The following is an 18,998-nucleotide window of genomic DNA, read 5'->3' as shown; positions in this document are numbered from 1 at the left end:
CGGGTGTCTCTGCCTGTTACGGAAGCATTCCGCAATCTTTAAGCCGTGATCATTTCATCTTGAGCAGAAAGGATGCCCGAGACTCCACGACAAATCTTTGCATGTAAGTGCGGATGTTCGTTATGAGTGACGACGCGGTGTTCAAGTGAGCAATAAGTCAGGGCACGTTGTGGCATGATGTGGGAAGAGATGCTGCATCAGTAATCACGTGTGTATTGTAAGAAATATTTACGAAAGAAAGGAAATCTAAATGATTGGAGCTCCTCTTTCCTAGCCAACTCACACGATGGCAGAGCTCAGTTTCTTCTCTCATACTTGCCGGTGACCTGAATCTGGGGCGTCTGGAAGATGTCCCAGTTGTCAGATGCCTGGGGGTTACCAAAAGGCTTAAGAGTGGCAAATCGCATGCTGCAGTTAGTAGTATTAGCCCGGTGCCGAACGACTTTGACTGATGAGTATCACTTACGTGTAGTTGCCAAGTTCAATTTGACTTCCATTGCCCAACTTGCCGAACCACCAAAACTCGTGATAAGAAGCTTGCGTCTGGGCGTTGCGGTAGAGATCGATTTCGGGGTAGGTCCAGGTGTCATCAGGATCGTAGACATCGGGGTCAAAGTAGGAGACGCTGCCGGCCACAACGTGGCTGGTGGCCGGGCCGATATAGCCATTCTTTCCGGGGACGGGAGGGTATTCCCACTGTCGCTCAGTCCAGCCAGGCTCGTAGATCTACGCACATGAGTCAGCCATGTTGACAGTCGGGCGTTGATCCATGCGTTAACTTACGTCCCATCGGACTTCCTTGGTGCCCCAAATCAGCTTGGAGTAGATGATTGGAAAGTCGGCGGCGAATCTGTCCAGGTTGAAGGAATACACACTTCATAATGTTAGATATGATTAATATCAAGACGGATATGGGACTGTTCTTACTAGTCACGCTGCGTGGTGAATGGGTAGCTGGGACGGTAAATAGGGCTGATCTCAGCTTTCAAGTTGGCACCAAGTCCTGCAGACGCTATTAGAACTAACGGTCGCAAAGTACGTTCAACTCATAGAGCTTGCTTACCCATGTAAGGCACGGACAATTGCTCGCCATTGTTGCCAGAGACAATGACCTTGCCACTGTATAGAGGCAATGCGGACGAGTTCCAACCCAAAGTGTCGGGGTTGGGGAAGTTGACCCTTGTCATGTCAGTCGATTGCCATCAATTACAGCAGTGCTCTCAAACTCACGAGACAGTCTTGCTTTCGCCTGGCTTCAGCGTAAAGTCTCTGGGAACCGAGACCTCAACTGGAAGACTGGTAGGAGCCAGTTCGGAGAAGCTCTTGATCCTCTTTTCGCCAGCCCAAGGCTCGACGAATGGGTACCATCCAAGCATCTCCACGCCAGCGGCATTTTCGTACGAAAACTTGTAGCTGATATCCTTGTCGCCGTTGTTAGTGACGGTGACGTCGTGGTAACGGCTGAAGAAGTGAGTGTCATTGAGAGCAATCTTCTGAAAGGTGAGCCCGGTAGCGTAGCTGACAACCTTGAAAGCGTTGATCAGTCCGTTGCCGACTTGCGCGACAGGTGCGGAGAAGCCGTAGTCAGTGGCCGTTCCGTCGGACCAGGGGAGAGATGTGCCGCTGGCGATGATGCGCTGGTGCAGCGCCTTGGCGAAACCCTTGCCTGAGCAAAGGATGTCAGTTCACACGTTCATCTGTCTCAAGTTGGATCTTGGATGCATTCAGTAACTTACCATGAACAGACTTTCCGCCATTGGCACTAATGTAGAGGGCTGCAACTCCGGCCACGTAAGGAGTAGCCATGGAGGTTCCGGATAGTAGAGCGTAGGTGTTGTCCAGATAGGTGCTGAAGATCTGCGTACTTGTCAAAACCACACGATAACCTGTAGTTGTGACAATGGAGTTTACTTACCTGACCACCTGGAGCTGCAATATCAGGCTTGATCTGGAGATCGTAGGTTCCTCCCCATGAGGTGAAAGTGTTCGGTCGACCGCCAGCAGGGTAGTCCAGACCAACTACCTGCTCAGGGTTGATGGAGAAATCAGCCGTAACATTACCACCCGACTTGACGGTCTCGATAATGGCGGCGCCAGCTTCAGCGGTAATCAATGCAATCAGTCCGTTCTCATCCTCGGTGTACGGGGTGATCAGCGGGCCCTCGTTGTTGTAGAAGAGGATGTACTCTGCGCCGAGGGCGACCAGATTTGCCTGCTTGGTAGCGAAGGTACAAGTCCCACGGCGCACCAATGGAATAACGCCCCTCAGGCTACGAGTACCATTGGCGTACGGCTCACAAGCATCTGCAGGGTCAGTGGTATCAAAGTTCAAAGGAACGACTGGCCAGTTGGTGATGTCAGACGAGAAGTAGTATGTGGAAGGCAGGTATCCAGCCTGCAGCTTGTTAGAAAAAGAACTTTGCGGGTGATACCGGGGACCTGACCTTGACTGTCTCGGTCTTGCCATCAAGAACTGAGGTGAGCTCGAATGGTGACGCAGGGAATGTCTCAGTCTCAACGGAAGCAACAGCGAGAACATTCTCTCCTGAAGAACCGCTGCTTGCGAAGAAGGGCCCAGCGGCACCAGAATTTCCGTTGGCGATTGTTACAACGACGCCTTCCTCGACGATGCGGGACGCGACTTCAGCCCAGGCATTGGTTGACCATCCGCTGGGGCCGCCAATACTAGCAGTGATAATATCGACCTCAGGCCTTTGTTAGCATTGTGGCAGACGTCAGATCAACTTCAAACTACTCACTCCATCCGTGTAAGCCCTCAAGAAGGCCTCAATCAGAGTCGCATCATCCGTGGCGTCCTACAAATCGTTAGATCTGCAGGGGATTTCCTTGTTTCAAGATACCTACGATTTGAGTGAAGACCTTGTAGGAGTACAGAGTAGCCTCTGGTGCAACTCCAGTCCAGCTGAAAAAAAGTCAGCAAGAGGATGTCGGTAAGAGTGGATAGTGACAGCCATACAAATCTGTCTTGCCAGCAATGATACCGCTAACATGGGTTCCTGTACCAGTGTTAGACAGACATCTCCTTGGGGCTTTGAGAACAACGTACCGTGACCCATCTGGTCCTCTGGGTCATCATCTGGAGCCTTGTCCTCGTAAGGCCAGATGCCGTTGCCAACAAAGTCATAGCCACCAGCAACCTTGAAGCCTTCGCCAAATCCACCACCGAGCTATATGCAAGTCAGCAAGAATGCAGACCGCCTCCGACTACGACAATACGTACGGCAGGATGGTTGTACCAAGTGCCAGAGTCAACAACGCCAACCTTGACACCTTGACCAAAGATGCCCTTGTCGTGGAGCTTGCTCACGCCCGTCGCGTTGTGGGTAGTGTAGTTCGAAGCAGCCGCATCCTCGATCGCCTGGAGTCCTTCGACAGGCGATAAGGTGACGCGCGTGTTGTGCCACACGCGAGCGACACCAGCGAGGTTCTGCAAAGTGTCAATGTTGTGCGTGTCCGTCTCGATGCTGGCGCCAGAGAAGATATCGGTCTCGAAATCTTTGACGATCTTGATGTCTTCTGCGAGAGCGACATCGCGGCGAGCCTTTGCGGAGCCCTGAGACAAAGATTTAGTAACAGTCTATTCCAGGGCTTGCGACAAAGTCCCGAACCTGGGTGTATTCGATGATAAAGCTCTTGGCGACCGGGACTGTGGAGTTGCTAGTCTGTCCCTCGGGAGCTTGGCGGGCAGAGAGGACATCCGCACTTCCCAGCGCAGGAAGCGCAAGCAAGCTGGCGATGCTGAGGAGATGCATCTTGGTGTAGTTCAGCCAAAACCGCGAGTCGCTTGAAGCTTGGGGTTCGAAGTCAAGATGATGATGCCGGTGGGATGGCTATTTAAATATCGTTTGACGGCATGTTAACTATTGTTTACTACAGAAACACTGTTTGAGCTGCAGCTGGACACTGCAGCGTTGCATTGCCGATACGGGAGCATTCCCTTGGAGGTCTATGGTGATATCGCCATCGTGTTGGAAATGAGCTTCCTTCTTGGGACGATTTGCACCCCTGCCATGCGCTGCAAGGTCGGATGAGGAGAAATTATGAAGGATGAGACCACCATCTAGCCCACGTTTGACTCTCTTGGGACGAGTTCTACTGCGTTTCTTGGGTTGACAGGGAAATCCTCGCCTGGATTGTGTCTCGTATCCCAAAAGACATCGTGAATCTGCAGTGCCACCCATACAGCAGTTAGATGTCGATCAACCCTCGATGACAGCAACGAGAGCAACCTCTCCTGAGCTCGAAGCAGGAATTGAGGGGTAAGAATGGCGTCTAACTGACTTGCGGTTCCTGATGCAACCCAAGAGACGCCGCCAAGACTGCACCCCTGGCTGTTGAGAGCAAGATGCATGGCCAATTCTCGTGTTTGGATGAACACAACGCGCTGGGCGATAAGGAAGAGGTATTGCCCGGTCGGTGAACCAACTTATCGCCTATGGCGCGAAATGGCATCATCCCCCGTTGACAGACGCGATTGCAAGCGCCAGGGGTGCTAAAGTACCTGCAGGACCCCTTATCGGCCAACGTCCAGACTGCAGCCCAGGGCCAAATCATTGATAAGTATCCGCGGAGACCTGCAGGTATCTGCATGCTTATTTCACTCATCACCTCGTGTTCAATCTGCGCGCGTGATCAAAGCCGTTCCTGGCGTCTTGGCCGGGCCAAGGGCCGGATGATAAACCGGATGCATCGGCCGATTGCTGTTCCGGGAGTAGAGGTAGCTCGTCGGCTGTCGGCTCTCGAGAAGTCTTGGCTGAATGTGACAGCATCCCTATCGTGCGATAGAAGCTTTTCTTGCTACATCTGATAAATTTTAGTTGGGAATTTGGAAAGGTGACATGGGGATCATTTAAAGAAATGTAAGTGGAATAGCTTCGGAGGGCCCGCTCCGGCTGAGCGGACTCCGAAGCGGGGAGGCAGTCAGCGGAAGATGGGCGTGATCTCCGCCCAATGAGCGGATCTCGCGGAACAGATCGGATCCTGCATTTGTGAGATTGGGCGATTCCGGCCGGAGCTGAAGCTTTTGCTGCGCGACATAACTCAATTCCACGGCCCGATTGGAGCTGCCAAACGCAGTCGAAATATCAGATGGTTTCATTGACCCTTAATTTCTACTGACTGTTCCTAGTCTCTGTAGTCAATTCTACGACCGGCCTGTTCCGTCGCATCCAGTCTCGTAGCGGGAGGATCATCGGTCATTCCAAACCACTACCTCTTCGGCTGTTTTGAGTCTCACTGAACTCACTCGCGGTGAGTAGCCGACTTTTCCTGGTGTCCAATCTCTTCGTCACTACCTACCGGCCGTCCAGCTCGCGCCTCACGGTCATGGAGCTCGTCTTCCATCGTCTCAACGCCAGCAACCTCCCGCATGTCCGAGTCATCAGCGACATCGAAACTGCGTCGCAGGTGCTCGGGTCCGATGAACGTCAACAGGATAACGTACACAAACACGCATCCCATGAAGATGCAGATAACCTTGCCATAGTTGTAGCGCTTCGTGGTGCCCTTGTTAGGGAGGGGGAACTTTTCTCCCAGACGCGCTTCGATGGTGGAGCTCGCTGACGACACGAGGTTACCGAGCTGGTACGAGGTGCCAACCACAAAGGTGCGGAAAGCGCCGGGACTGAGTTCCATCAAGTGGATGGGGATTACACCCCACGCACCCTGCACGCAGAACTGCTCGAAAAACGCCGCCGCCATAACGGCCTCCGTCGTCACGAAGGTGTACGGGTACAGCAGCGCACCACCAACGATGCAGCAGACGACGATGCTGAACCTTCGGCCAAAGATCTGACTGCAGTACCCAACGGTCGTGCCGCCCAGCATCGCGCCAAGATTGGCTACCACCTGCGTGACCGTGACCTGGTCGGCGTTGAAGTTGAACTGGTTCGTAAGCATCGTGGGGTACAAGTCCTGGCTACCATGAGACATGAAGTTGAACCCGGCCATGAGGAGAACAAGGTAGGTCAGCAGCAGCCAGTGCCGCTTCAGCGCGACCTTTCCTTCCTTGATGAACGTAGAGGTGACATTAGACTTTTCTGTCTCAGACTCCGCGGCGTGCCTGCCAGCGGCCTCGCGCAGACGCTTGTGCTCCAGGAATGTGTCCGTCTCGGGCAGCATGAGACGGAAGATGATGAACAGGACCGGCGGGCAGGCGCCGAACCAGAAGAGGGGCCGCCAACCGTGAGGGGTGGTGTTGACCAGCCCTCGGGCAAAGGCCGCAGCCAATAGGTATCCGAAGGCGTACTGATCGGCGAAAAGGTTAGCCTCGTGACGTCCGTTGCTGTTGGGCAGATGGAGTTGGGGCAGGTCTGGTGGTGTGGAGGAGTTCGTTGGCTCCGTTTCAAACTTACACCTTGTTGTAAGACGCCGGACATCATTCCGCGCGTCTCTGAGGGCAGGTCTTCGAGCGCCGTCGCGGCGGCGTTGCCGTACAGACCGCCCATTGCGACGCCAAAGAGGGCGCGGCATGCAAGGAATTGTTCGTACGTTTGGCAGAAGCCCGTTCCCTAGAACAAAGGAACAACTCATGTCAGCGCGCCAACGATCAGAAACCAAGCGTTCGTGTCACTAAAGCGATGCCACTGATGTCACTAGCAGAGAACTAGTTGGGTACAAGGGGGTTGGGGGTTGGGCGGGGGAGAGCTGGATTGTGGGGGACCACAGGGATTCCCCAACGGCGCAGCCAAGACGGGCGAGAGGGGAGGGGAAAGCTTGTCTGCTGCAGCCGGGCTCGGCACAAACTTGCCGTCGGGGACCAATCACGGCACCGGGAGGTGGAACAGGTGAGTGATTATTTCTTGCTTACCAGTTCGAGGATGATGAACAGGATGTTGTTCACGATGAAGGGCCATTTGCGGCCGTATCTGTCTGCTGCGATGCCAAAGAGGATGGATCCGACGGATCGGAACATGAGAACGAGGGTGATGCCCCAGGTGATGTCGGTCTTGGACTTGTCGAAGGTTTCTGAAAGCTCGGTGATGGTGAGAGATACGGTGAAGAAGTCGAAAGCGTCCCATGTCTTTGGGGAACTTGTCAGCAGCGGTCCCCAAATTACAATGCGAACCATGCGTGGCTGGCACATACCCAGGCCGCAAACGCGACGGCGAAGAACGCCCACTGGCGGCGGTTGATCATCACAACCAGCTTCAACGGGTTCGGCGCGCTGAGCATCGGCGGCTTCAAGGTGCTGAAGCGGGTACCGAGGTAGCGACCGACAGACATGCCGTGCCATGGCGTCTGGTCCTCATGGTGCTCGGCATGGTGGCTATGCTCGGGGTCGACGTGGCTCTTGTCGTGGTTCTCCATAATGTACTTGTACGTCGTGATGGCCGTGGGGAGGAGGATGAACCACCAAGGTTGCGTGGGTAGGCAGAGAATCTTATATCCCAGGGTGAACCAACGGCCTGTTCTCCGTGAGCACCAACATGAGCGGGGCTATCCATGAGTCAAAGGACACAAATAATGATGCAGGCTGGCAGGCTGCTAGATAGGGCCGACGAGGGTCGAATCCATGCCGGGGGTGCGCCGTCGCCCAGGTGGCCCGGGGATTTTGGAGAGACCATGGAGATAGCGCGGAATTGACGTGTCGCATACGCAAAGAAAGTCGTAGGCAGATGTACTCGGCCGGTACCAACCGTCACTTTCTTTAGTTAATCACTCTCCCATTGAAACAGAACTCTCTGAGATGCTTTCATGTCGGTTGCGCCGAAGTGTCGCCGTCTATTTCCCCTACCTTTCCTGTCAACTTCCCCAACCGAGCGCTCTGCCCAAGCTTCTTCCCCATCCGGTGCCAAATGAGACGAACACGACACAACACATCGAACCCGGATGAGCCCCAAAAGACTGTGCGCCCTGTCACCGTTGTGGCCCCGTTGAGGGCGTGACATCACGTCAACAGCCAAGACGGCTATGGAAACCGATGCAGGGCACCCTGGGAGGCGACCCCGTACCCGCAGCCACCGACATCCACTGAGAATTCGAATGATTCTCCAAAAACCCCAGCGCTAAAGGTGCCCCCGTGGGACATGTTTGGAGAACCCCAGCGGCAATTGGCCCGCCACAGAGCTTATCTTCGCTTGGCGTTGCCTCTCCACCTGCGGCCAGGGACCGGTGTGCTCACTAACGGCTCAGTCAAAGGCTTCGCCTTTCGCCTATCGACGGTCCTGCAAGCTTCTTCCTTCTTCCCTTCTAACTTTTCTTCCGCAGTTTGCCGCCTGGAGGCGCACCTTGTTGACTGCCGTACTTCTTCCATTGTGTCTGAGCGACTGATATTAGTGATCATTTAGCGGCGCATTGTCCGTCCCAACCTTGCATTTTCGATGCCACCATTTCGACAACTAGATCACGAGACAGGTATGAACGGCTCTATAGTCTAGAAACTCCAAAATCGAACATTAAGAGGGTTTGGGGTCCCTCCGCGTTGCCGGTACCAATTTCGGATTGGAGGCCGCGGGTCAAATGGAGACATCCTGCTGGCCGGTGGATCTATCTCGGTGTTCCTACCTAACTGGACGCATCAGTACTATGGATTCGTAAGCTTGGCTCACTAAAGCTCTGGCCGCTATGGGTAGAAAGCCCCTGTCCTCATGTCTTGATGACGTCGGATAACGACAGTACCAGACGTGCTCCGTTCTGAAATGTGAAGGAGGTTGATACGATTCACGAGTGATGGAAAGACCGGTGACAGACCTCGTGAAAGTTAGCTGCCGCCTCAAACAGCTGCTGTATAGTTTGGGCGTTAATATTTCTTTGCTCCCTCTGCCGCGCTTGCAAGGAGGCATCCTTCTTTCCTTCTAACGTTTCTTCCGCAGTTTGCCGCCTGGAGGCGCACCTTGTTGACTGCCGTATGACTCTGACGGGGAAGCATGTGGAGGGTTACAGCGTAACCTCTATGGCTAACCGGGGTATATGAAGGGGACTTTTGAGTCGCCTGGCCATGCAGAAGCGGGCTTTAAATTTGGGCTATGGCAAGGGGGCATACCGCACCACCATTCATTGCACAGCCTGGCGTATTGCATGAAAGTAGAAGTCGAGTTGCAAGAAAGTTACGACGGGTCTTAAGCGGTTACCTGGACCAAGTTTCGATGAGACTTTCCCTCGTACGAGAGTTGTCTGAACACAAAAATACTATCGACCGGAGATGGACTCGTAAGAAGACTGTGGTAATGACCATTGCGATTTGACAAGGGAACATTATGCCCTTAAAAGTTAAAATATGGCAGTCAACGCTTCTAGTTCCCAAGGTTGAAAAAGTCACATACCCGTATTGTCCATGGGGCTTCCCACCTCAACGAGAAAGTCAAAAGGGAAGACGGAATTACCTCGATCCTGACATATTTGAATGCACTGACTGCACCAACCCACAACCATCTGGAATGTTTACCATCTGCTACCACCACCTTCAACCACTACCTTCAACCACCATCTGCGTCCACTGATTTCATCCACCGCTTTCGCGGAAATAGTAATCATGAGATTCCTCGCCGTCTGTATTTTAGCACTAGTGCTAGTCGTTCTCGTCGCGGCCGAAACAACATCCGCTTCCCTCAAGCCTCAGAATAAGTTCACATCGAACGACCCCAAGAAGGTTCCCGAAACACATCTCAAATCCCTCCGCGCCGGGCCAAACTCTTCCTGCCGCTACGCAAAAGACAGGAGGTTTAGGATTATCGCAAATGGAGTACCTCTGGAAAAGATGAAGGAAGTGTGCAAAACATTTGAAGGCCACCTCCGGGGGGCCAAATGTGGATACATGAAAGACAAGGCAAATTTCAAATGCGGATACGGTGGCATTCTCAAGCTCGATATTAAATTTCGTGGACAGAGTTGCCCCCAGAAGGTCGTAAGAGAGTCCTGGCGGCTTGCAACGGAAAACAAATATGGCGGAGTTTATTGCGGTCTAGTAAGTGACCGGGTTCTGAAGATACCTAAACTTGGGGATCGGAAGATACCACATATCGGGGTTCCTTCTCCGGCATCGGGTTGAGGCCGCGCTTCAAAAGGAAATGCAACACGGTATGTGAGGCCTTCCAGTCTTCAACCCTTTTTGGGGCATTCCTGACTCCTGTTCAGACACTAGGCTTCTCGCCAGTAAATGTTGTTGATTGCATTTCGACCACAACGGCTTTGCAGACAGCATGGACCCAGCGAAACATGAACCTAGACCCGATCCGACCCTGTTGCTCAACTCTGTTGATTGTTGTTGCGCAATTCTGGAAAGAGTTGTGTCTTTCAAATGCGCCGACGGTTTTACAGAAATAACCAGGCTTGGGCTAAGCTCTAGGTGTCGACGACCCGCCCAACATGGATAAACTAGTGAGAAATTATACTCAGACATGTGCTAGTTAATCAGAATATTGCAACTTTTGCATTTGGTTTCCACTGCTGATCGAATGAAACAACCTAAGAGACAGGCAGCTTCACTCCCGTGAGATTTCCCCAGAGCTCCAGCAACTGGTCCTGTCTCTTGACATCCCTGGTGAACTCTTGCGCGACGTCTTCCTTCTTCCCGGGCTTGAAGTACTTTCCACTCACGTCCCCACCATCGGCCCCCTCTGCAAGCATGACATATGTAGCCGTGCCATCATCAGCGCTGCCCGGCGCGCTCTGTCCGCCCATCTTAGTAGCCACCCAGCCAGGATCAAGGGAGTTACTCTTAACATCCGGCCACAGACGCGCCACAGCATTCGCCAGCGTGCTCACGTGCAGCTTGGAGTCGCAGTAAGCCTGGTTCTGATCCCAACCGGCCTCTCCCCGCTCAACCCACGTCGGGTCCTTGAAGGTTGCATCGCCGCTGCGGTGCATACCCGACGACACATAAATGATTCTCTTGGGTTTGTTCATGAGGCATGTCAGGAGATATGGCGCCATCACGTTGACTGCTGTGAGGCTCGAAAGTCCGAGGTCGGTCTTGCGGTACGGGCCGCGGTAGAGGCCGGCGTTGTGGATGACCACATCAAAGGTGCCGAGCTTGTTGGCGTCCTCGGCCAACTTCTTGGTCTCTGCGATCTTGGTGAGGTCGCCGACGAGAACGGTCTCGGCCCCGGGCACGGCCGATTTCGCATCTTCGGCGCGCTGGGCGTTGCGGGCGTGGAGAACGACTTGGTGACCGTTTTTGACGAGTTTCTGGGCCGCAATGGCACCGAGGCCGTCGGAGGAGCCGGTGATGAGAATGCGTGCCATACTGAGTTTTGGATTCGTTCTGTTCGGAGTTGCTTGTGTCTGACAGCAACGAGTGAATGTGATGAGGTTAGCGGGTTTTGATGTGGTTCTGCTGAATGATCCAACAGTCCCGCAGTCAATCAAAGCGCGCATGTGCGTTAGTTTCATCGCCTGGAGCTTGAGTTAACTCCGCATTCGCGGCGAGGTCCTCGCGATGGCGAGCGCGATAAGCGGTGGAGTTGATTGAGGGGTTGTTTACGTCATCCATTCGTCGAGATTCTATGACCTCAATAACACTTCCCATTGGGTGAGGCTTGCCTGACTTTAGCTCGGGAACATAGAGAATAACTAAATTAAGAAACGCATCGAAGCAGTTGTTTGCATGATAGCCTAAACGCCAGTGACAGCCTCTTTTGATGGTGGACTTTTGTTTCAATGCCGACCAGCCAGCGTGTGACTCCGATTAGGTCAATCAGTTTGAGCCATTCCAGGTGGCATGATGTAGATCTTTCCTCGTTGCGAACATGCCATTTGCGACTTCGCTGTCGGTCAGATGTTTGATACGCTCGGGAAAGACCATATTGTTGTTTTCAATTTCCGTGAATATGCCAAAGGCTACCTCTTGTTGAATCTGCGATTGATAACTGTAGTCCACAACGACTTCGTCTGTTTGGTTCTCTTATGCTACTAGACACAAAAATTGCACAAAATTGCACAAACAGTCCCAATCATGACAATTTTGGGGCCTTATGTGAAAGAGACATAAGCTAACGTAAGTTCGATCTGGCAGACTAATTAGACGTCCAGGCAACCAGGAGTGTAATCCATGACAAGTATCTCCTCCGTAAGCGAGTGGAACATGGGGAATAACACTTTGTGTGCAGGATCCTCCTTAATGAAGTATGCACAATCTTCGGCGTTTTCAAACTCAATCTTGGTTGAATGCGTGAAGCCGTACTGCTAGTTATTAGACTCTAGAAAGCTGCCGAGAACACTTCACAAGCACTCACCTTGTTCGGCACGATACTCGAGTTCTTCCCGCTTACAATAGAGATGATGTACGGCTTTTGAGTACTCGGATGCACGCATTCATGTTGTAAATCCCAACTACGTTTCAGAGCCTGATACAGCGAGTTAACTTGTGTCCGGCGTTTTAGGAGTCAAATCTCTTACTTTCTCAATTTCGGCAGGGCTGGAATCAGACTTGAATCTCATCAAGACAATGTGAATAAACGGCATCTTGTAGTTGAATCAGTATGAGCGACCGATCGGTGTTTATCAAGTTGAGAAGCACAATCTTAAGATGCGTCCTTATATACGGTGTTCAAGCGCATATGTTCACTGGGTTTCAATGCACAAAGTTCCTCTGTGGCGATGGGTCGGGCTCTCCGGTTACCCGTCAACATGTTCCGAGTGACCCGCGAATTCCGAATCGGAGGAACTTAACCCCATTCATGAGCCGATTCAGCGTTGTTTGCTTTTACACCACATCCAAAATCCCGTAAGAGACAGTCTTTTTCACTGTTCTTAGTGGACCGTCAAAGATCCGCATGCCCGTCGGCCCGTTGTCGCGACGATGCGGTCTCGTGATTCGGGCTCACGGAGAGGCTGCCGGCGGCGAGCGGATCGCGGGACCTTTACACCGCATGATAAAAATGCAACCAAAGCATCTCCGATCCCCAATGCCTAGACAACAAAGGTTTTCATTTCTGTTGACCAATTGCATTTTCGACAGCCTCTTCAATCCCACATCAATATGGCTTCAACGGCACCTTATGCAAACGATCATCGAGACACCAACGGCCCAGGCGACGCCCGCCCCAACGCGCTCAAAATCATCCGTGATGAAGGCTTGGATGGAAGTCTTCAGGGTAAGGTATGCCTCATCACCGGAGGAACGGCTGGCATAGGAATCGAAACCGCCCGTGCCATGCACGCCACAGGCGCTGATGTCTACATTACCGGCCGGGATACCAAGAAAGGTGTCGCAGTTGCGGAGAGCCTTGCCAGTGATGGAAAGCCGGGCAAGGTGATTTTCCTGCAGATGTCCTTGGACTCCGCAGAGGACGTTTCTGCTGCTGCTGCGCAATTTTTGAGCATGTCGGAGAACGTGAACATTCTCATTTGCAACGCAGGTACGCCGTTCCGCCTTCACTCACCGACCTGACTTTATGATCACATTGATTAACCCCGCATAGGAATTGTGCTTCATCCCAAGGGCCTTACGAAAGACGGTTTTGAGAAACATTTTGGCGTCAACTATGTGGCGCATTTCGCATTGTTCCAGGCACTGCGCGAGAAGTTGGTAAAGTCAGCTAGTCCGAGCATGTCTTCACGAGTTGTTGTGCTTGCGTCCTTATCGCATCAAGCCTCCTCTGTGAACTTTGAAGATATCAACTTCATAACGCGGGATTACAATCCTATGCTTGCGTACGGAGCTTCGAATACCGCATGCATCTGGATGGCCAACGAGATCGAGAGAAGATACGGGAGTGAGGGGCTGCATGCAACTTCGGTCCACCCAGGAGCAATACACACCGAAGCTGCCCGACACAATCCCGCCGGAGACGCCGTGATGCTGAAACCTGAGATGAGGAAGTATAGGAAAAGCCCGGAACAAGGTGCTGCCACAACAATTTGGGCTGCTGTTGGAAAGCAGTGGGAAAGTAAGGGGGGTCGTTATCTTGCCGAAGTGCAGGAGGCGGAGCCATTCAAGGAGAACGATACCTCGTTCCCTCGACTTGGATATGCAGCTCACGCATATGACAGAGAGGCAGAACAGCGCCTTTGGGATATGACCGTTGAGCGTTTGCGAACAAAACAGTAGTCCTAGGCAGTGGTCACATGGGACAGTCATTATACGCTAAGCCCCGCACTTATATCGTAGAAGTTGCCGCTGTTGATGTTGTAAATTCCAAGAGGATTTCCTTTATCAATAAAACTTGGAAGTTACAGCCGCAGTGTTGACGTCCGCAATCGATTGCAAGCCCCGAATTTATAATTCAGATGGGCGGGGTTTCTCCGTCCTCAACTCGTTCTCAGGGAGTAGCCCGGTTCACAAGTATACGGACTGCTCCGTCCCTCGCACAAGCCCGGAGGCCGTAGATTGGTCAAACTTAACTATGTTCAGCGGATCATCTCCGCACATCCACAATGCCCGCAACTCAATTGCCGTTTACACGTAAAAGCAAAGATCCTCAGATCCAGACTGCCAAGTTAGTGGATGCTCAAGAGCGCCGATTTCCCGTTCGATGTTGGACTTGGCTCACGTCGAAATGGCTCTGGTTTAGTTCGGTATCGTAATCCAAGGCTCGTGAGAGGAAATGTTTGGGGAACCCCCGGACTACTCCGTGGACTTAAAAGTCTTCAACGACCGGAACATCGAGACATTATCACTTATATAAAAGGTTTAGGACGAGAGTCTTCGAATGACTCATGTCAACGTGTCCATCAAGTTTATTCCACGGAGGCCAAGACGCCAAGACTCCTGCCATGTGGTCGACGACGATTCCCATTCTTGCTGCCCTGCCTTTGGTGGCAAGCTCATTCTTGGCAGATCTGCCAGCCACTTTCAATGATACGCCGGCGATATGGGCATATGTTTCCTACAGCAACCCCTCCGTGGCTGTTCTGACCGGTTCGTTCAACCGTTCGGCCATGGATGCCCCGCACAAGGGAGAGACGAGTGATCCAGCTTTGAAGAAGACGTAAGTTGTCACAGGTTTTGCGTTCAGTCTACATAACCCTCTAACACCGTCAAGAAATGAGTTTCTCTACACCACCAACTTCATCGCTTATGATGAGAGGTTCTTCGATATCCTGGGACCTCAGGCGACCGTCAAGCAGGTCCAGCAGCTAGCTTTTCAAACCCATGAGGCGCCATGCTACAATAAAGATACCAAAGAACTGTATTTCGCTGAGTGGGGCCCTCCCGGTGGTGACGACGGTACCCACTACTGGCAGTACATGCTCGATACCAGGATCAATACGCTGAAGAAGATCACCACAAACCCGCCAACCGTCAATGCGCATGGCTGCATCTACTACCGTGGGGCATACCACGTAGTCACTGACGGGTCTCACAACGAAACAGGGGCCCTTGTCCGCGTCGATCCCGAGACTCTTGAAAGGACTGTGCTGTTGAACAACTACTATCAGGAGCCATTCATGGGATTCAATGATCTTGATATTGACTCTGAAGGTAACTTCTGGTTGACGGATTCCAAGTCTGGATGGGTAAGATGACCTCAATACCGTTCAATGGAGAAAGTGGCTGACTAGATGAAGGGCCGAGATATCGTGGATTACACGCCGCCGACAAACCCTACGGTTTACTTCGTGAACGGAACCACGATGAGACCCAAGGTTGTTCATATTACTACAGGAAACGCCAACGGTGTCGCCGTATCATCTCTCCAAGACGGACGCCACACTTTGTATCTTCCTGACACAGGCGTATCCGAGTTCAAGCCTGTGTCCAAGAAGAATCCCTACGGCAACAGGGCCCTTTTCGCTTACGATGTTGCAACTGGTGGGGTTCTAACGAGCCCTCGTCTCCTCAATAACCCAATCTCGTACTTTTACGACGGCATCAGGGTGTCAAGAAATGGTTGGATCTTCGTGGGTGCTGGAGATGGAGTAGACGTTATTGACCCTGTTAGCGGGCTAACTCTTGGCACGATCCGCGTTGGTGGAGGTGACAACCTGGCTGTCAGCTTGGCTTTCGGTGAGCACGAGTTCTGGATCGTTGGGAGGGGCGGTGTTTGGCATGTCAACAATGTCGCAGAGCGTCTCGATCGCGAATGGTAGTCGAACTAGTTTGGGTTCTTGGAAATTAGGCTACTCAAATATTGAATTGCTTCATAACTGATCATGGTATCATTATACGTGACACATAGTCAACGCATTTAGTAAACATAGACGAACTCATCGTTCTGGCTGTCCGTCAGGTCCAAGAACGCATTCTCTCCCAAGGCAACACCTTCAGTCTCCTCCCCTCTGCCATCGACGTAGTGGCGCTCCATACTCAAGTCCTTAATCTTCCTGGGCTTTCCATTCGCCACTCTCTTGCGCTCCTGCATCTTGTTGGAAATGAACAAGACAATCACTTGCAGGCCAATGATAGCAAGCAGAGCGCAAGTGATTCCCATAACCTTGGTAAGACCAGGTCTGTACTGCGGCGCATCCTTGGAGTTGAACAGGAGCGGGCCGACGATGTTGCCGGCAGAAGATCCGGCATTGTACAGAGACAACAGAACGGACTTCTTCGTGGTACCGGCGATGTTGGAGATCATCCATGAGACGATGAGGGGGTTACCGCCGAAGAGGAAGGCAAGCATGTAGTATGCGACCAGCAAGGGCGGGATGCTGTTGCGGTCCAGGATGTAAAGCATGATGGCGCCTGCAAGAACCGGGGCCATGAGCGCAGCAAGGAAGACGGACTTGATACGGTAACGGTGGGCCAGCCAAGAGGCAGGGAAGATGACAAGAAGCTGGACAGCTCCGAAAGGGATGTTCAGAAGAGACGTCTTGGAGCTGGAAAAACCAAAGCCGGCAAGGACAATGGGGCCGAAGGTGTTCGTGACGGCGGCAGTGACGTTGAGGCAGATGGCCATACCGACGAAGAGGTGGCTCTTGGGCTCGATGAGAGCTTCCCAAACGTGGCTCCACTTGAAGTCGCGGCTACCAGTACCAGTCTGGTTGGCACGCAGACGCTCAATAGCCTGAAGTTTCTCGTGTTCAGTGAGGAACCGGGCAGAAGGGATGTCGTTGTCGAGGAGGAAGTAGACAACCGGGGACGAGAGGACGGTCATGAGACCGACGAAGATGAAGAGGATCTGCCACGAGTGGATCGAGCCGTTGATCTGGCCCAGGCCGTAGGAAACGGCAGCGGCAAACATGGTTGCCAGACCGTTAGTGCCGTACCAGCATGCGACTCGCATGGGCTGCTCAGCGCGGCGATACCACTGGGATGTGATGACGGAGAACAAGGGCAAGCAGCCAGCCTCGAAGAGACCCAGAAGGAATCGAGTTGCCAGAAGCCCTTGGTAGTTGTGGCAGGCGGCCATGCAGCACTGAGCAACACCCCATCCAAAGACGAGGGAGGGCATGAGGATGCGGTGAGGAACCTTCACAATAAGCCACGAGGAGAACGGCTGCCATGCGAGCTGGGCAATGGCAGAGATGGAGCTGACCATCGAGTATTGATCGCCCGTGAGGTTGCAGTCTGTCCTGAGGCCGAAGATGGCGCCATATCCAAGAACTGACTTATCGAGAATCTGGAGGAAGTACACCCAGATGAGGATGGAAAGGATTCGCTTATCGGTCTTCCGGCGGATGCGCTTGTTCTGTGTTCAAAGAATATCAGCATTCTGCAAATATCACTTGCGGAAGATTTGGAAACTTACATCTTCCTCTGTAACCTCAACTTGCTGGTCCCCGATCATGTTTGCCGCTCGGTCGGCGCCCTTGGTGGGGGCTTGGCTGTGATGCTTCAATTGCTCAACATCTTCGGTCTGATGCTGAGACGCTGCGTCTCCGGTCTTGTTAACAGTGTCCATGTTTCTGATGAGGAAGGAAGTCTTCTTGCAGTCGTGGAGAGCGAAGGAGTTCCCTGGACCTCTCAACACCACACTCTTCTCGAGGGCGACGACAACAAAGCTTCTTATACGACGGAGTAGCTCTGCCCTGTTTTTGGCAGCGCGGTGATCTATCCGGCCGGACTCTCGGCCATACGCTCGAGCCAGGTCGTCATAAGGAATGCGCTCATTGGACTCAGCGCTAACCCCCATGTCAAAAATGTCCAATAATTGTCTTCGTGGTGGAGGTTTTCCCCCATGGGGGGATGGCGTTCCCCTCTCTGTTTGCGACGCTAGTCAGGCTTCAGCATGGGGAAAAGAAAGGAGAAATGGGGGAGGCGGCCCTTTCCCCTCAAACCGCGACCACGTTGGCACCGGGTTGTGGGGTTGGGAGGGCGCGTATTCCGCGCGCGGTGAGTCGGTCCAACTGGTGGTTTGCTTGGCAATCTGAGACTGATTCAGTACTATGTACGACCCTGCCTGAAGATCCTCGGCTTTGTCTACACCTATCCCACGGTCTTAAAGGTTAGTGCGGTACTTTATAGGTCAGAATTAATATAAGCAACTAGGGGGTTAACTCAGTATAACTAATACTACAAAAGAGCGTATATTCTCTACTAAACAAATATATCTATATAAAGTATTAATTTCTACTAATTCTATTATTAAATAAGTGAATACTCTAACCCCTCTACTCTTAATTATATTAATAGGGGACTATCTCTCTATTATAGTATATATACTCTACTAGCTTTTTAGGTATTAAGTAGGTTAATATAAGGAGGAAGTTATAAAGTACTACTTCCTAGCTTTCTAGGATTACTATATATAATACTAAAAGATTAAGGTCCTTAAGATCATAATTAAGCTTAATCTAATACTTAATCTAAAACTAGATATTTTTAATAAGTAATAGATTAAGTGATTTAGGTAGCTAATTAATAGTTTTAATATTATTCTAAAGTAGCTAATCCTTTATAAGCCTTACTTAATAAACTATAGTATTATCCTACTAAAAAATTACACCTAAATAAATATATATAAAGTCCCTAATAAGGGGTAGGATATACTTAATATACTTCTTAATATTAATATTACTATATTCTTTTTCTTATATAAAAGTAAAGCCTTTCTTAATACTATAAATTATCCCCTATAATATCTAATTATAAAGCTTTTAGTATAAAAAGGCTTAAATCTTAAGATCCTCTATCTTATATGTTAATATATAACATT

The 18,998-nt window shown here is 51.7% G+C and overlaps 7 protein-coding genes across 7 annotated transcripts; 2 read left to right on the top strand and 5 right to left on the bottom strand.

Annotated features, from left to right (window-relative positions):
* Positions 1-296: 296 nt before the first annotated feature.
* On the bottom strand, positions 297-3,773 carry GCG54_00014277 (PII-type proteinase; the record flags this gene model as incomplete). Its single annotated transcript, XM_045414116.1, has 15 exons — positions 297-408; positions 467-726; positions 784-874; positions 928-1,003; positions 1,064-1,179; positions 1,231-1,666; positions 1,737-1,857; positions 1,916-2,395; positions 2,445-2,705; positions 2,760-2,816; positions 2,866-2,923; positions 2,978-3,017; positions 3,068-3,188; positions 3,242-3,574; positions 3,630-3,773. 15 exons carry the CDS (start codon positions 3,771-3,773, stop codon positions 297-299), a joined length of 2,706 nt encoding a protein of 901 aa, XP_045261730.1.
* A 1,489-nt stretch (positions 3,774-5,262) lies between these two features.
* On the bottom strand, positions 5,263-7,466 carry GCG54_00014276 (Carboxylic acid transporter protein-like; the record flags this gene model as incomplete). Its single annotated transcript, XM_045414115.1, has 5 exons — positions 5,263-6,267; positions 6,375-6,530; positions 6,830-7,042; positions 7,108-7,323; positions 7,425-7,466. 5 exons carry the CDS (start codon positions 7,464-7,466, stop codon positions 5,263-5,265), a joined length of 1,632 nt encoding a protein of 543 aa, XP_045261729.1.
* A 2,959-nt stretch (positions 7,467-10,425) lies between these two features.
* GCG54_00014275 (putative oxidoreductase) lies at positions 10,426-11,205 on the bottom strand (the record flags this gene model as incomplete). The annotated part of the gene is made up of 1 exon (XM_045414114.1): positions 10,426-11,205. The coding sequence occupies one exon, from the start codon at positions 11,203-11,205 to the stop codon at positions 10,426-10,428; it is 780 nt and encodes a 259-aa protein (XP_045261728.1).
* Positions 11,206-11,979: 774 nt separating this feature from the next.
* On the bottom strand, positions 11,980-12,423 carry GCG54_00014274 (uncharacterized protein; the record flags this gene model as incomplete). The annotated part of the gene is made up of 3 exons (XM_045414113.1): positions 11,980-12,141; positions 12,195-12,305; positions 12,358-12,423. 3 exons carry the CDS (start codon positions 12,421-12,423, stop codon positions 11,980-11,982), a joined length of 339 nt encoding a protein of 112 aa, XP_045261727.1.
* A 517-nt stretch (positions 12,424-12,940) lies between these two features.
* Positions 12,941-14,011, top strand: GCG54_00014273 (Dehydrogenase/reductase SDR family member on chromosome X; the record flags this gene model as incomplete). Its single annotated transcript, XM_045414112.1, has 2 exons — positions 12,941-13,319; positions 13,383-14,011. The coding sequence occupies 2 exons, from the start codon at positions 12,941-12,943 to the stop codon at positions 14,009-14,011; spliced, it is 1,008 nt and encodes a 335-aa protein (XP_045261726.1).
* A 665-nt stretch (positions 14,012-14,676) lies between these two features.
* On the top strand, positions 14,677-15,993 carry GCG54_00014272 (uncharacterized protein; the record flags this gene model as incomplete). Its single annotated transcript, XM_045414111.1, has 3 exons — positions 14,677-14,891; positions 14,946-15,420; positions 15,466-15,993. The coding sequence occupies 3 exons, from the start codon at positions 14,677-14,679 to the stop codon at positions 15,991-15,993; spliced, it is 1,218 nt and encodes a 405-aa protein (XP_045261725.1).
* A 98-nt stretch (positions 15,994-16,091) lies between these two features.
* GCG54_00014271 (putative transporter PB10D8.01) lies at positions 16,092-17,975 on the bottom strand (the record flags this gene model as incomplete). The annotated part of the gene is made up of 2 exons (XM_045414110.1): positions 16,092-17,531; positions 17,592-17,975. 2 exons carry the CDS (start codon positions 17,973-17,975, stop codon positions 16,092-16,094), a joined length of 1,824 nt encoding a protein of 607 aa, XP_045261724.1.
* Between the last annotated feature and the right edge of the window lie 1,023 nt (positions 17,976-18,998).

Source organism: Colletotrichum gloeosporioides (assembly GCF_011800055.1).
Source record: "Colletotrichum gloeosporioides strain Lc1 chromosome Unknown consensus_62, whole genome shotgun sequence".
NCBI lineage: Eukaryota > Fungi > Ascomycota > Sordariomycetes > Glomerellales > Glomerellaceae > Colletotrichum > Colletotrichum gloeosporioides.
Note: the sequence above shows the minus strand (reverse complement) of the source record. Positions and strands in the feature narration are given on the sequence as shown.